The sequence below is a fragment of the Aotus nancymaae genome, unplaced genomic scaffold (genome assembly GCF_030222135.1).
Source record: "Aotus nancymaae isolate 86718 unplaced genomic scaffold, 86718_ANA_hifiasm-v0.15.2.pri h1tg000029l, whole genome shotgun sequence".
Lineage (NCBI taxonomy): Eukaryota > Metazoa > Chordata > Mammalia > Primates > Aotidae > Aotus > Aotus nancymaae.
In genome coordinates, this window is record NW_026988442.1 from 76313145 (window position 1) to 76326043 (window position 12899).

Here is a 12899-nt window from a genome sequence, read left to right on the forward strand (position 1 = left end):
GGTTGCCAATTCACTCTAATGACTGTTTCTTTTGCCATGCAAAAGCCGTGGAGTTTGATTAGGTCCCATTTGTCTATTTTGGCTTTTGTTGCCAATGCTTTTGGTGTTTTGGTCATGAAGTCCTCGCCTACGCCTATGTCCTGAATGGTTTTGCCTAGATTTTCTTCTAGGGTTTTTATGGTGTTAGGTCTTATATTTAAGTCTTTAATCCATCTGGAGTTAATTTTAGTGTAAGGTGTCAGGAAGGGGTCCAGTTTCTGCTTTCTGCACATGGCTAGCCAGTTTTCCTAACACCATTTATTAAACAGTGAATTCTTTCCCCATTGATTGTTTTTGTCAGGTTTGTCAAAGATCAGATAGTTGTAGATGTGCTGTGTTGCCTCTGAGGCCTCTGTTCTGTTCCATTGGTCTATATCTCTGTTTTGGTACCAGTACCATGCTGTTTTGATTACTGTAGCCTTATAATATAGTTTGAAGTCTGGTAGTGTGATGCCTCCCATTTTGTTCTTTTTGCTTAGAATTGACTTGGCTGTGCAGGCTCTCTTTTGGTTCCATATGAAGTTTAAGGTGGTTTTTTCCAGTTCTGTGAAGAAGGTCATTGGTAGCTTGATGGGGATAGCGTTGAATCTGCAAATTACTTTGGGCAGTATGGCCATTTTCACAATATTGATTCTTCCTAACCATTAACATGGAATGTTTCTCCATCTGTTTGTGTCCTCTCTTATTCCGTTAAGCAGTGGTTTGTAGTTCTCCTTGAAGAGGTCCTTTACGTTCTTTGTTAGTTGTATGCCTAGGTATTTTATTCTCTTGGTAGCAATTGTGAATGGTAGTTCATTCTTGATTTGGTTCTCTTTAAGTCTGTTACTGGTGTACAGGAATGCTTGTGATTTTTGCACATTGATTTTGTATCCTGAGACTTTGCTGAAGTTGCTTATCAGTTTCAGGAGATTTTGGGCTGAGATGATGGGGTCTTCTAGATAGACAATCATGTCATCTGCAAATAGAGATAATTTGACTTCCTCCTTTCCTATTTGAAAACCCTTTATTTCTTTTTCTTGCCTGATTGCTCTGGCTAGAACTTCCAGTACTATATTGAATAGGAGTAGTGAGAGAGGGCATCCTTGTCTAGTGGATTTCAAAAGGAATACTTCCAGTTTTTGCCAATTCAGTATGATACTGGCTGTTGATTTGTCGTAAATAGCTTTTATTATTTTGAGATACGTTCCATCAATACCTAATTTATTGAGGGTTTTTAGCATAAAGGGCTGTTGAATTTTGTCAAAGTCCTTCTCTGCATCAATTGAGATAATCATGTGGTTTTTGTCTTTGGTTCTGTTTATGTGGTGAATTACGTTTATAGACTTGCATATGTTGAACCAGCCTTGCATCCCTGGGATGAATCCTACTTGATCATGGTGGATAAGCTTTTTGATGTGCTGCTGCAATTGGTTTGCCAGTATTTTATTGAAGATTTTTACATCTATGTTCATCATGGATATTGGCCTTAAGTTTTCTTTTCTTGCTGAGTCTCTGCCGGGTTTTGGTATCAAGATGATGTTGGTCTCATAAAATGACTTGGGAAGGATTCCCTCTTTTTGGATTGTTTGGAACAGTTTCAGAAGGAGTGGTACCAGCTCCTCTTTGTATGTCTGCCTGTAATCCCAGCACTTTGGGACACTGAGGCTGGTGGATCATCTGTGGTCAGGAGTTTGAGACCAGCCTGGCCAACATGGTGAAACCTCATCTCTACCAAAAATACAAAAATTAGCTGGGTGTGGTGGTGGGCACCTGTAATCCCAGCTACTTGGGAGGCTGAGGCAAGAGAATGGCTTGAATCCGAGAGGCAGAGATTACAGTGAGCCAAGATCGTGCATTGCACTCCAGCCTGGGTGACAAGAGCAAAAACTCTATCTCAAAAACAAACAAAAAACCCAAAAACTTTTAAAACAGAAAAATGCTCAGAGGACAAGGATAAAAAGAAAAAACATTTTTGTACAGCTGTACTGTGTATTTTAAGCTAAGTGTTATTACAAAAGATTCAAAACTTAAAAAAGAATTTTCAAATTTATAAAGTAAAAAGTTACACAGCAAGCTTAAGTGAATGTTTTAGACAGAAAAATATTATAAATTTAGTGGAACCCAAGTATACAGCATTTATCAAGCATGCAGTGGTGTACAATCATGTCCTAGGCTTTTGCATTCACTGACTGGCTCACCTACCATAATTTCCAGTGCTGCAAGCTACATTCATGGTAAGTGCTTTAGGTATACCATTTAAAAATATTTTATACCTTATTTTTACTGTACCTTGTCTTTGTTTAGAAAAACAGATACTTAACTATGGTGTCAGAATTGTCTACAGTATTTAGTATAGACTGTATATATTTAGTAGCATACTGTATAGGTTTGTAGCTGAGGAGCAACAGGCCATACATATCACATAGCTTAGGTGTCTATCAGGATATATACCATGTAGGTTTGTGTGAGTACACTCTATGATGTTGGCATGAAACTGTCTAACAACGCGTTTCTCAGAACTTTTCCCTAACTTTAAACAAGGCATGACTGCAGTTTGTTCCTTTTTTTATGGTAGTGTAGTATTCCATGGTATGGATGTACCACAGTTTAATAATTCACGCAGTGAAGGACATTTGCGATGTTCCAGGAAAAACCAAACAGATACACAGCAATTCTGTACGGAGGAAGCTCCTTTCCCAAGAGCATTTTTAAAATGAGGACCCATCAGGCATGGTGGCTCATATCTGTAATCCCGGCTACTAGGGAGGCTAAGGCAGGAGAATCGCTTGAGCCCAGGAGGTTGAGTGAGCCGAGACTGAACCAATGCACTCCAGCCTGGGCAACAGAGCAAGACTCTGTATCAAAATAAATAAATAAATAAAATAAAATGAGGACCCATTAAATGAAGGCCTAAGTTTGGCATGGTCGCTCATACCTGTAATCCCAGAACTTTGGGAGGCCAAGGCAGGCGGATCACTTGAGATCAGGAGTTCGAGACCACCCTGGCCAATATGGCAAAACCCCACCTCTACTAAAAATACAAAAAATTAGCTGGCATGGTGGCTCATACTTGTAGTCTCAGTTACTTGAGAGGCTGAGGCAGAAGAATCCTTGAACCTGGGAGGCGGAGGTTACAGTGAGCCAAGATTATGCCACCGACTGCAGCCTGGGCAACAGAGCAAGACTCCATTTAAAAAATATATATATGAAGGCCTAATGCTCACTTTAGCTATTGTTCTGTATACATGTACAAACAATTTTGATTTCACAACAGTAAGCCTTTGTTTTTTTTAAAGTTCCAGAGCTTCTCTCCCCACTGAGGGGCAAGGTAACAAAGTAAATCCACAGTTAAGCTACCTTAGACTGTAAAGTGATATTTTACCCTAGTTATGGAACTTCTGTCCTTAGAGCAGCAGTCCCCAACCTTTTTGGAACCAGGGATCTGTTTTATGGAAGATAATTTTTCATCAGACAGTGCAGGGGGTGAGGCGGCTGGTTATGGGATGAAACTGTTTTACCTCAGATCATCAAGCATTAGATTCTCATAAGAAGCATGCAACCTAGCTCCCTCACATGCACAGTTCACAATAGGGTTTGCAATCCTATGAGAATCTAACGCCACTGCTGATTTGATAGCAGGCGGAGCTCAGGTGATGTTCACCAGCCCACCACTCACCTCCTGCTGTGTGCCCAGTTCCTAAGGGTTGGGGACCCTTGCCTTATAGGACAGGTTAGAGAAGTTAATTGTACAACTAACCCACAAAAGTAATTTATATTTGTCATTTATCGAACTAATGTTGGGTGAAGTAAAATTTGCTATTTTAAATGCTTAGATCAGTCAAGTTATTCCCTCTCAAGAAGAGTGAAGAATAAAAACAAATATAGTTTATTTTCGCTACTTAATTTCTTTTGCAGATGAAGTTGTTATAGAGAGTTACAGGGAAAAACTTTAGCAAAGCAAGCATTATTTAAATACGCTGTGCAATTTATGAAACAGGCTGGGTGCAGTAGTTTATGCCTATAATTCCAGCACTTTGGCAGGCCAATGAAGGAGGATCACTTGAGTCTATGAGGTGGGAGACCAGCCTGGGTAACATAGTAAAAACCTGTCTCCAGTAAATTAAAAAATTAGCTACCTGTCTGTAGTCCTAGTTATAAACTTGTAGTCCTAGTTACTTGGGCGCATAAGGTGGGACTTGAGCCTCAGAGTTCAAGGCTGTGGTGAGTAATGATCCTGTCGCTGCACTCCAGTTTGGCTGAGAGTGAAACTCTGTCTCTTAAAAAAATAAAAAATTAAATAAGGGGGCTCAAAAACCTTACAATTTGCCTAAAGAAGTGAGCTGACAGGCAGAAATTTGGAAAAAAACTCACAAATATAAAATTCGTGAGGCAAAGAGGGAACAAAGATCATAAACTGCAGGTTTTCTAAATTTTCAGAAAAAGAAATTGAAGTTAATAGGTGTGTGTGGAGACTAAGAATGGATTAGACGAGGCAAAATATTAAAGATAAAATCTAGATATAAAAAAACCAAATTGCTGGAAAATAAGGTACAAAACTAAACTAACTTTCAGCCAGGATTTAGTTTCATCTCTATTTCATCCCTCAGTCAATAACTAATTGAATAAAATTCTAGAAATGATATACATTCATGTGCATGCTAATGTCTTATTAGGTACAAGCAAATGTGTTTAATTATATAACTTTCTTATTTGGAAAGCAAAGTTAACGTGACAAAATTTTCTTTAAATATATGATTTGATTCTTTGCACATGTCCATGTTAGTAAACATTATGGGAAGTCCTAGGGATTAAGTGGAAGATGATTTAATTTTTTTTAAAGTTTATAATTATACTAAGAAAAACTGACTTCCTTTTCTTTATAACAGACATCTCATTTTATTTATTTATTTATTTTAATTTTTGAGATAGAGTCTCACTCTGTCACCCAGGCTGGAGTGCAGTCGCACAATCGTGGCTCTCTGCAACCTCCACCTCCTGGGTTCAAGCAATTCTCCTGCCTCAGCCTCCCGAGTAGCTGGGACTACCAGCATCTGCCAACACACCTAGCTAATTTATGTATTTTCAGTAGAGATGGTGTTTCACCATATTGGCTAGGCTGGTCTCGAACTCCTGGCCTTGTGATCCGCCTGCCTTGGCCTCCCAAAGTACTGGGATTACAGGTGTGAGCCACCCTGCCTGGCCCCCCATTTTAGTTATCTTAAGTTGTAAGAAATAATTATCCCTATATGCAAATATGGCTATAAAGACAGAGTATTGATTCTGTGATTTGGTGCTGCAATAGTTATTTGAAAATTACATTACCATTTGTTACCACACCTCCTTGACACACTAACTCCCCAACTTATTTATAATAGACTATGGAAAGTGTCAATAGTGAAATTTTCTAATTCAAAAAGCAACAGTATTTTACAAACCCATCAAGCCTTGTTTATCACTGTAACATTTTCAAGAGTAGGAAAAACAAAACTGCTACCAATTTTCACTAATTTACTGCTGAGAAATTAAAACTTAATACTAACTCAAATAGATATAATTAGATATACTAAAGTACCAGTTCAAAAAAAGAAAAATAAAAATTGTTACTTGCAAGGCATGGCAATGCACATCTTCTGCATAATACTTGAAAAGCTTATTTCAAGTTTATATAATTTTCTATTGCTGCTGTCATGTAAGACCTTGGGGAAGCAACCATTTGTACTAAGTCCAACGACTTGGGAGGCCCACCATATATGCCTCAGCTCATTATTTTGCATAAGGTGCAGCTTGCCTTGAATCCTGGCAGGGCATTCCTGTCAGAAAGACTTCACAGTTTAACTGTCTTCATGCTAACCTTAAATTTGTTTAACTATACAAATTCCAAGAACACTATTATGTGTGAGGACTGTAAATTTTCAGAAATGACTGGGAAGAGAAAGGAATAGCATCACTTACATGCTGTTTCACAGAAAAGAAACACTCAATGTTGATAAATAAGGAGAATTAAAAAGAACAGCAACAAAACTGTAGTCACATATGGTCGTAACAATTTCAAATGATTTGCTTAATCTTAACTCTGTATTAAACAGTTCAAATGTCTCCTGGTAGCACAATGAATATGGATAGCAACTAGAGCTTGAAACATCTATCAAATAAATAAAACTTAAAAGATATTATAATAGTTAACCACTACATGGAGCACACTAATTTTTATTCCCAATAATCCATATGAAATATATTCCACAGACACTTGAATTTTAAATCAAAGTCAAAAAAACTTCTGTAAGCTAGTAAAAAATGACTAGCCATAAACTGTGCTTAAGTCACTAGATAAATTAATATGCCTATGGTACTCTTCAGTAACAGAATATGTTCTAAGGTTGCAACACCCTAAACATATGAACAACAAACCCATTCTCTATGCATGAAAATAACAATAGGTAATATTTAATATCACAAACTATGTGTCAGGTACAATGCTAGGGGATTTACGGACTTTATTTCTAATTTTCGTAACTCCCTAAGCATATCATCCTCATTTTACAGATGAAGAAACTGAACTGAGGTTCATGGAGAGATCCAACAGCCAGGAAGAAAATGTAGAAGACTCCTATAATTTCAACAGCTCTTTCTGTATATAAAGCACACAAGATCTGAAAGTATCAATTGTATAATTTATCAATTAACTAATAAGTTTTGGAAAATACTATGCTGGCAGCTGGCAAAATATGTTACAGGAACTTTGTGGGGATCTCAGGGGACTTACCTTCCAAGGCTATGTATTTCTTTCTAATTTATTTATTTTTTTTTCAGACGGTGTTTTGCTACATTGCCTAGGCTAGCCCTGAACTCCTGGGCTCAAGTGATCTTGTCACCTCACACTCCTGAGTAGCAGGGACTACAGGTCACTACTACATGGCTGACAATTTTCAGTTTTTGATAGATACCCAAATTTCCTCCAGGACTTGAATGTATGTATCTATGTCAATTCTGTATCTAGGTGTATTAGTTATGGAATACAGAAGACCATTAAGCCACCATAGTCAGACCCTGAAGAAATGATCAAAACTAAGATATTTCTTCAGAACCCAAGTTTATTCTGCTAACAAGTAAACCTCAGAAATGGGCCTAGAATTTTATCTCTGATCACAAGCATGTCTACTACAGACTATAGAATCCATGATTTAAAGACATATTCTCCTAGGCAAAAAAAGCAGAGTGGTATTTGAAAAGACGAGCATTGGATCAAAATACGATGCAGAAATCATAACAGAATGCCCTGAAAATAGCCAAATATGCCAAAATTTTAGAAATCGAGAAGTGTTCAATTATTCCTGTCAGACTGGTATCCTACTAAATACTTAGATCTTGTTTCAAATATTATAAATGGGGAGACTTTCAGTTTGACTTTAACCATCTTTTCATTTAAAAGTTTTTGTCATCAAGTCAGGCGCGCTGGCTGACGCCTGTAATCCAGCACTTTGGGAGGCAGAGGCGGGCAGATCATGAGGTCAAGAGATTGAGACCATCCTGGTCAACATGGTGAAACCCGGTCTCTACTAAAAATACAAAAATTAGCTGGGCGTGGTGGCGTGCGCCTGTAGTCCCAGCTACTCGGGAAGCTGAGCCAGGAGAATCGCTTGACCACGGGAGGCGGAGGCTGCAGTGAGCCAAGATTGTGCCACTGCACTCCAGCCTAGGGACAGAGCAAAATTAAAAAAAAAAAATAAGTTTTTGTCATTAATGACATTTAAGCTACAAGCAAAGGGTTTCTTCAAAGTTACAATTAGGTAAACTATAACCATGAAGATACATCTAAATTTAGAAAATTTTATTAGAAAAACCATTTGCTGTTTACTAATCATTACTAACTTGGAAAGCACCTCTTCACCTTTTACTCAGTTGACTTGCTATCCCAGGACAATTATACACGGAGCATGATGGACCCAATAACTTAAGTTTCTTTATAAAAACAAGCTCAACAGAGGCAACCTTTGCACCTAATAACAACAACAAAAGAAAACGAAACACCAAAAAACTTCAAAGCACACAAAGATTTTTTTGGCAGCCTAAGACTAAGGCATAAAAACGTGTGTAAATCTGATCCCGGGGGACTGTGGCATTGACAGTCATTCAACTTTCTTTTTAATATTCCCATTGTGCTTTTTCTGGTACCACAGGCAAAATGTACCTACATTTCACCACACGGTCGAAGCTGAAATTTCTCTCGGTGCAAGGCCAGGGGCTGCGGCCGCGGGAGCCCGGGGCACCGGCGCCAGCCACTCGAGAGAGCAACACACGCTCCTGGCAGGCCTGCTGTGGCTGGCTCCCGAGTCCCTGGGGCTGCGAGAGCAGCCGCGACGGCGGCTGCAGAAGCAGCCATGGCAGAGACTCGGAAACCTTTCCCCTGCCTCGTCCGCTAGGCCTCGAGGGGTTTGCTTTTCACATGGCCCCCGGGTGGGGGCGGTGGGCACAAGGTAGTGGCTATAGCTGCAGCCGCAGCCGCGGGCCAGGCGAGCCTGGCTCCCGCGGAACCCGACCTCCTGGCGGGCTGGTAGCAGCGGGCCGTTGTAAGGCCCCGGCTGGAGCGCCGACGACCCGGCGGGGAAGGCCACCTTCTCAGACACCACATCTTTCCCCTGCCTGCCTCCTTCTCCGTTATAGCTACCGGTTGGCGGGCGGGGGAGGGGAGCGAGGCGCGTTATTCCCGGGGAGCTGGACGGGGGAGGGGAGGACATCTCTTACCCGCGTTACTGAGGAGGAGGAGGCAGTTGGAGCGCGGCGCGGCGGGGCGACGGCGGGGCTGGGTGGGTGCAAGTGAGAGTCTTACGAAAGGGAATTAACCCCATCACCAGCCCGGACACCGGCTCCAGCGGCAGCCGCGGCTGGCAGAATCCCGCCCCTTCCCACCACGCACTAGCCCCGCCTCTTCGTTCTCGTTGACCGGTAGCCGACTGCTCATAGGCTGCACGTCCTCCGAGTGACATGAGTATTGCCCAATAACGCTTGAAAAAATCGCCTTCTCTCCACCCCTTTATCTCCTCCCAGGCCGCGGGAGAGCCATGCCAAGTCTTCCTCCAACCTCAAGGGAAAAAGAACCAATCCATGATAAGTAACCGCCCTTGAAGGACGCAAAAGCCAACCAATGGTAAAACTAGGAGGACAGCCATTTTGCCCACTTGTAAAAGAGCCACCTTTTCCCACGAGTTGGAGCCTAAGGTGAGGGAGTTTCGGGAGTTTTCACTGACCCAAGGTAGTAAAAAGACAACCATATCTCCTCAGGGAGTATTTATAGTGCTTTTTAGGAGTAAAGGAAAATTATCATCCTCCGTGTGGGGCAAAGTGAGCCATGCTGCTTAAGGGCTTGGCTCCTCCCCTTAGCGCTAACGGGTTCTAAACCGAACACCTGGTTTCTACAGCTTCAGTGGCGGAGGGCGGGGTGATTGGGCTCTTCGGCCGGGAGCGGACTACAATTCCCAGCACGCTTTTCTCCTACTCACAACATCTCCTCCGTTCACTTGTCGTTTTGATTGACGGGAATTGTAGTTCCTGAGAGATACCCATGCCGCGGCCTCAGCCAATAAAAAGGGGTAGAATTTTGACTGATTTAGAATTAGGAACGAGTTGTCGCGAGGCCGTACTGAGCCCTTTCCGCAACCCTAACAGAAGAGAGAAAAGATGGAAGAAGGGTGGCCAGAAGAGTTTTCTTAGAACACCATAGGGATTTTAAACTATTAGGACGTATTTAAACTCGTCTGCTTTCACTTTGGCTCGTCGAACGTCACTTCCGCTTAGGGGCGGACATGTCCCAAACCTGTGGCGGGAGTTGGAGCGTCTGCAGCGAATACACCAGGTGTGACTATCTGGAAATGGCTTGGCGTGGCGGGCAAGTCCCTGGTTTCTTGCGTGGGAGATAAAAAGTTGGACGGAATTTAATGGCATTTTAAGAAAGAGTGGGTGACCTGGGATGGGAGTAATTCCTAGGCCCCTCATGCTGTTCTCCACCCCGGTCTTCAATCCCAGGCCCATTCTTTGTCGTCTTGGCCTGCTCGCTATTAGATTGCAGGGATAAATTTATAGAAGGTACCTCTAATGTCTTTAGGCTTCGCGTGGTCAGTTTGAACTGTAAAGAAAGGGCTTCGAAGTTGTGAACTAACTCCTCCCGTTTTTACAAACACACTTCTAAAGTCGGCTTTGAAGGAAAAAAGTCACAGAAAAGAGCTCAGGTTTGAAGGATTGATAATCAAGAATGGTCTTTTAGTAATGACCATTCTTTGAGTAATCAGCATTCATTAAACGAGTTGCTGTCAGGCGCGGTGGCTCACGCCTGTAATCCTAGCACTTTGGGAGGCCGAGGCGGGCTGATCACTTGAGGTCAGGAGTTTGAGACCAACCTGGGGAACATAGTGAAACCTTGTCTCTACTAAAAATACGAAAAAAAAAAAAAAAAAAAAAAAAAAAGCCGGGCGTGGTGGCGTGGGCCTCTAGTCTCGGCTACACGGGAGACTGAGGCAAGAGAATCGCTTGAACTCGGTAGGTGGTTACAGTGACTCGAGATCGCGAGATTCCGTTTCCAAAAAAAAAAAAAAAGAAAAAAAAACCTAACCAAAACTAAAAACAGGTGATTACGGGGTGCCAACTATAATACACTGATGAATAAAGGCATCATTAAAAAGTTGAAGGAACCCACAGCCTAATAATCTTAGCATGTCAGGCCCTGGTTTATGCCCCCTTCGGAGTTCAAGAGCGACTGTATATATGCTTTTGGACATTACATTTAACGTCCCCAGGAAAACTGACTGAATAAAGGAGATACAAGTTACAGAAAAGGCTTTCCCTCCCTATGCGTTTGCCCTTTATTCTTATACTCTTCCTTATGATTTTGACTGAGACTTTCTCAAATCAATTCTAATTCGGTTTACTCCGTGATTTTACTGAGATTTTTCTCTTATAAATCCTCTTGTATTTATGGTATGAGCGATTACATTGTATTAGGTACTATACCAGAGTTTGTGGGTAGAGCAGTGCTGAAAAAGACAGGCTCCTTGTCCAAAAGTTGTGAGGAAGAGAGAGGCTAAACAAAATTGTAATGTCACTTACTCTTTTAATCTCTAAGTTAAGTCTTCTTTTGGTCTCTTCTTTCCATTTTACCTTTGAATTAAAATAAGCACAGTTTCCTGCATTATTTTTACTAAAGCACTAATAAGTCTATGTCCAATACTCATGAACGATGTTTATATACAAAGTAGATGGTAAATTTTATAGTGTAATCCTGCTAGATATAGGAATGCAACTGTACCTTTTGCAAGATGTTTTTGTAGATCTACCTGACAAAGTGTTGTCTCTTGCTTTTTAATGCGTAGTCAATGATAATTTAGCAATGCGGTCTTCTGTGAATGTTTAGTTTTTTAAATTTGTATTTGTCGGCAGTTCTTTCAGTGTAAATCCGGTCAGTAAATTGTAATGATGCCATCATTTTATTGCATTTCATCTGAGCCAGAAATAATGTTATGTATGATAAGTACATTTTCCTTGGCGACAACCTGTAAGTCTTCTTTGACATTTTTATAGTTGAAGAAAGTGGGGCTCAATAAAGTTAAATAAGATTTGAAGAGTATTCGAACTATGCAGTATAAGGCTCACACCTGTAATCTCAGCACTTCTGGAGGTCAAGGCCAGAGAATCACTTGAGTCTAGCATTTCTAGACCAGCCTGGGCAACAGAGGAAGACTCGGTCTCTACAAAAAATAAAAAAATTTGCTGGGTGTGGTTGTGCACAACTGTGGTCCAGCTACACAGGAGGCTGAGGTGAGGCTTGGGCCCAGGTCAAGGCTGCAATGAGCTGTGATTGAGCCATTTATTCAATAATTCATGTCTCCACACCCACTAATTTAAGGTATCATTTTTATCATATTCACAATTCTCATTTATACCTGGTTCTCTTGGGACACTTCTTTTTCATTTTTCTGTCGTTTCTTTGACTTGTACCATACCCATTATCTTAATTTCTGTAACTTTGTGTTTTGGTATCTAGTAGGTAAAGTGTGCTCCTGTTCTTCTTTTTCAGACATTTTCTTGTTATTCTCAGCTTTTCTTGTAATCTATTAGTAGGATTTTTGTCAAGTTAAAAGTAATCTCTGCACTTTTATATTTTAACAAAATGCAAGTTTGACATTTATAGAGATACTGAATGTGACTCTTTTTTTTTTGAGACAGAGTCTGAGTCGCCAGGCGCCAGGCTGGAGTGCAGTGGTGCGATTTCGGCTCACTGTAACCTCTGCCTCCTGGGTTCAAGCAATTCTCCTGCCTCAGCCTCCCAGGTAGCTGGGACTACAGGCACGTGCCACCACGCTCAGCTAATTTTTTTATTTTTGTAGAGATGGGGTTTCACCATGTTGGCCAGGATGGTCTTGATCTCTTGACCTTGTGATCTGCCCACCTTGGCCTCCCAAAGTGCTGGGATTACAGGTGTGAGCCACTGTGCCCAGCACTGAATATGACTTTTTAAAGAAAGCCAAGTATTCCATTTCATATTAACAATACATTTTTTATAGGTGTCATCGAGGCTCAGTGGGCCATTCTGTGCTGTGTTAAAACATTGCTATTATAGAATTCGACAGGCTGGGTGCATTGGCTCATGCCTGTAAACCCAGCACTTTGGAAAGCTGAGGTGGGTGGATTACCTGAGGTCAGGAGTTCAGGACCAGTCTGACCAACAGGGTGAAACCCCATCTCTACTAAAATATAAAAAATTTGCCAGGTATGGTGGTACATGCCTGTAGTCCTAGCTACTTGGGAAGCTGAGGCAGGAGAATCCCTTGAACCTGGGAGGTAGAGGTTGCAGTGAGCTGAGATTGCACCATTGCACTCTAGCCTGGGTAACA

The 12899-nt window shown here is 41.3% G+C and overlaps 1 protein-coding gene across 14 annotated transcripts in view; it reads left to right on the forward strand.

The window, feature by feature from the left end:
• Nucleotides 1-9599: 9599 nt before the first annotated feature.
• Nucleotides 9600-12899, forward strand: part of ZRANB3 (zinc finger RANBP2-type containing 3) — a 313593-nt gene continuing 310293 nt past the window's right edge. For 9 of the 14 annotated variants that reach the window (XR_010344621.1, XR_010344622.1, XR_010344624.1 and 6 more), the window contains exon 1: nt 9600-9868. Coding sequence is in view for 6 of the 14 variants with exons in the window: in XM_064382812.1 (XP_064238882.1) it covers nt 9819-9868 (50 nt within the window). In the remaining 8 variants the exon portion in view is untranslated. The remainder of the gene's footprint in view (nt 9869-12899) is intronic. The other 5 variants (XR_010344625.1, XM_064382814.1, XM_012468447.3 and 2 more) reach the window with 1 other exon arrangement.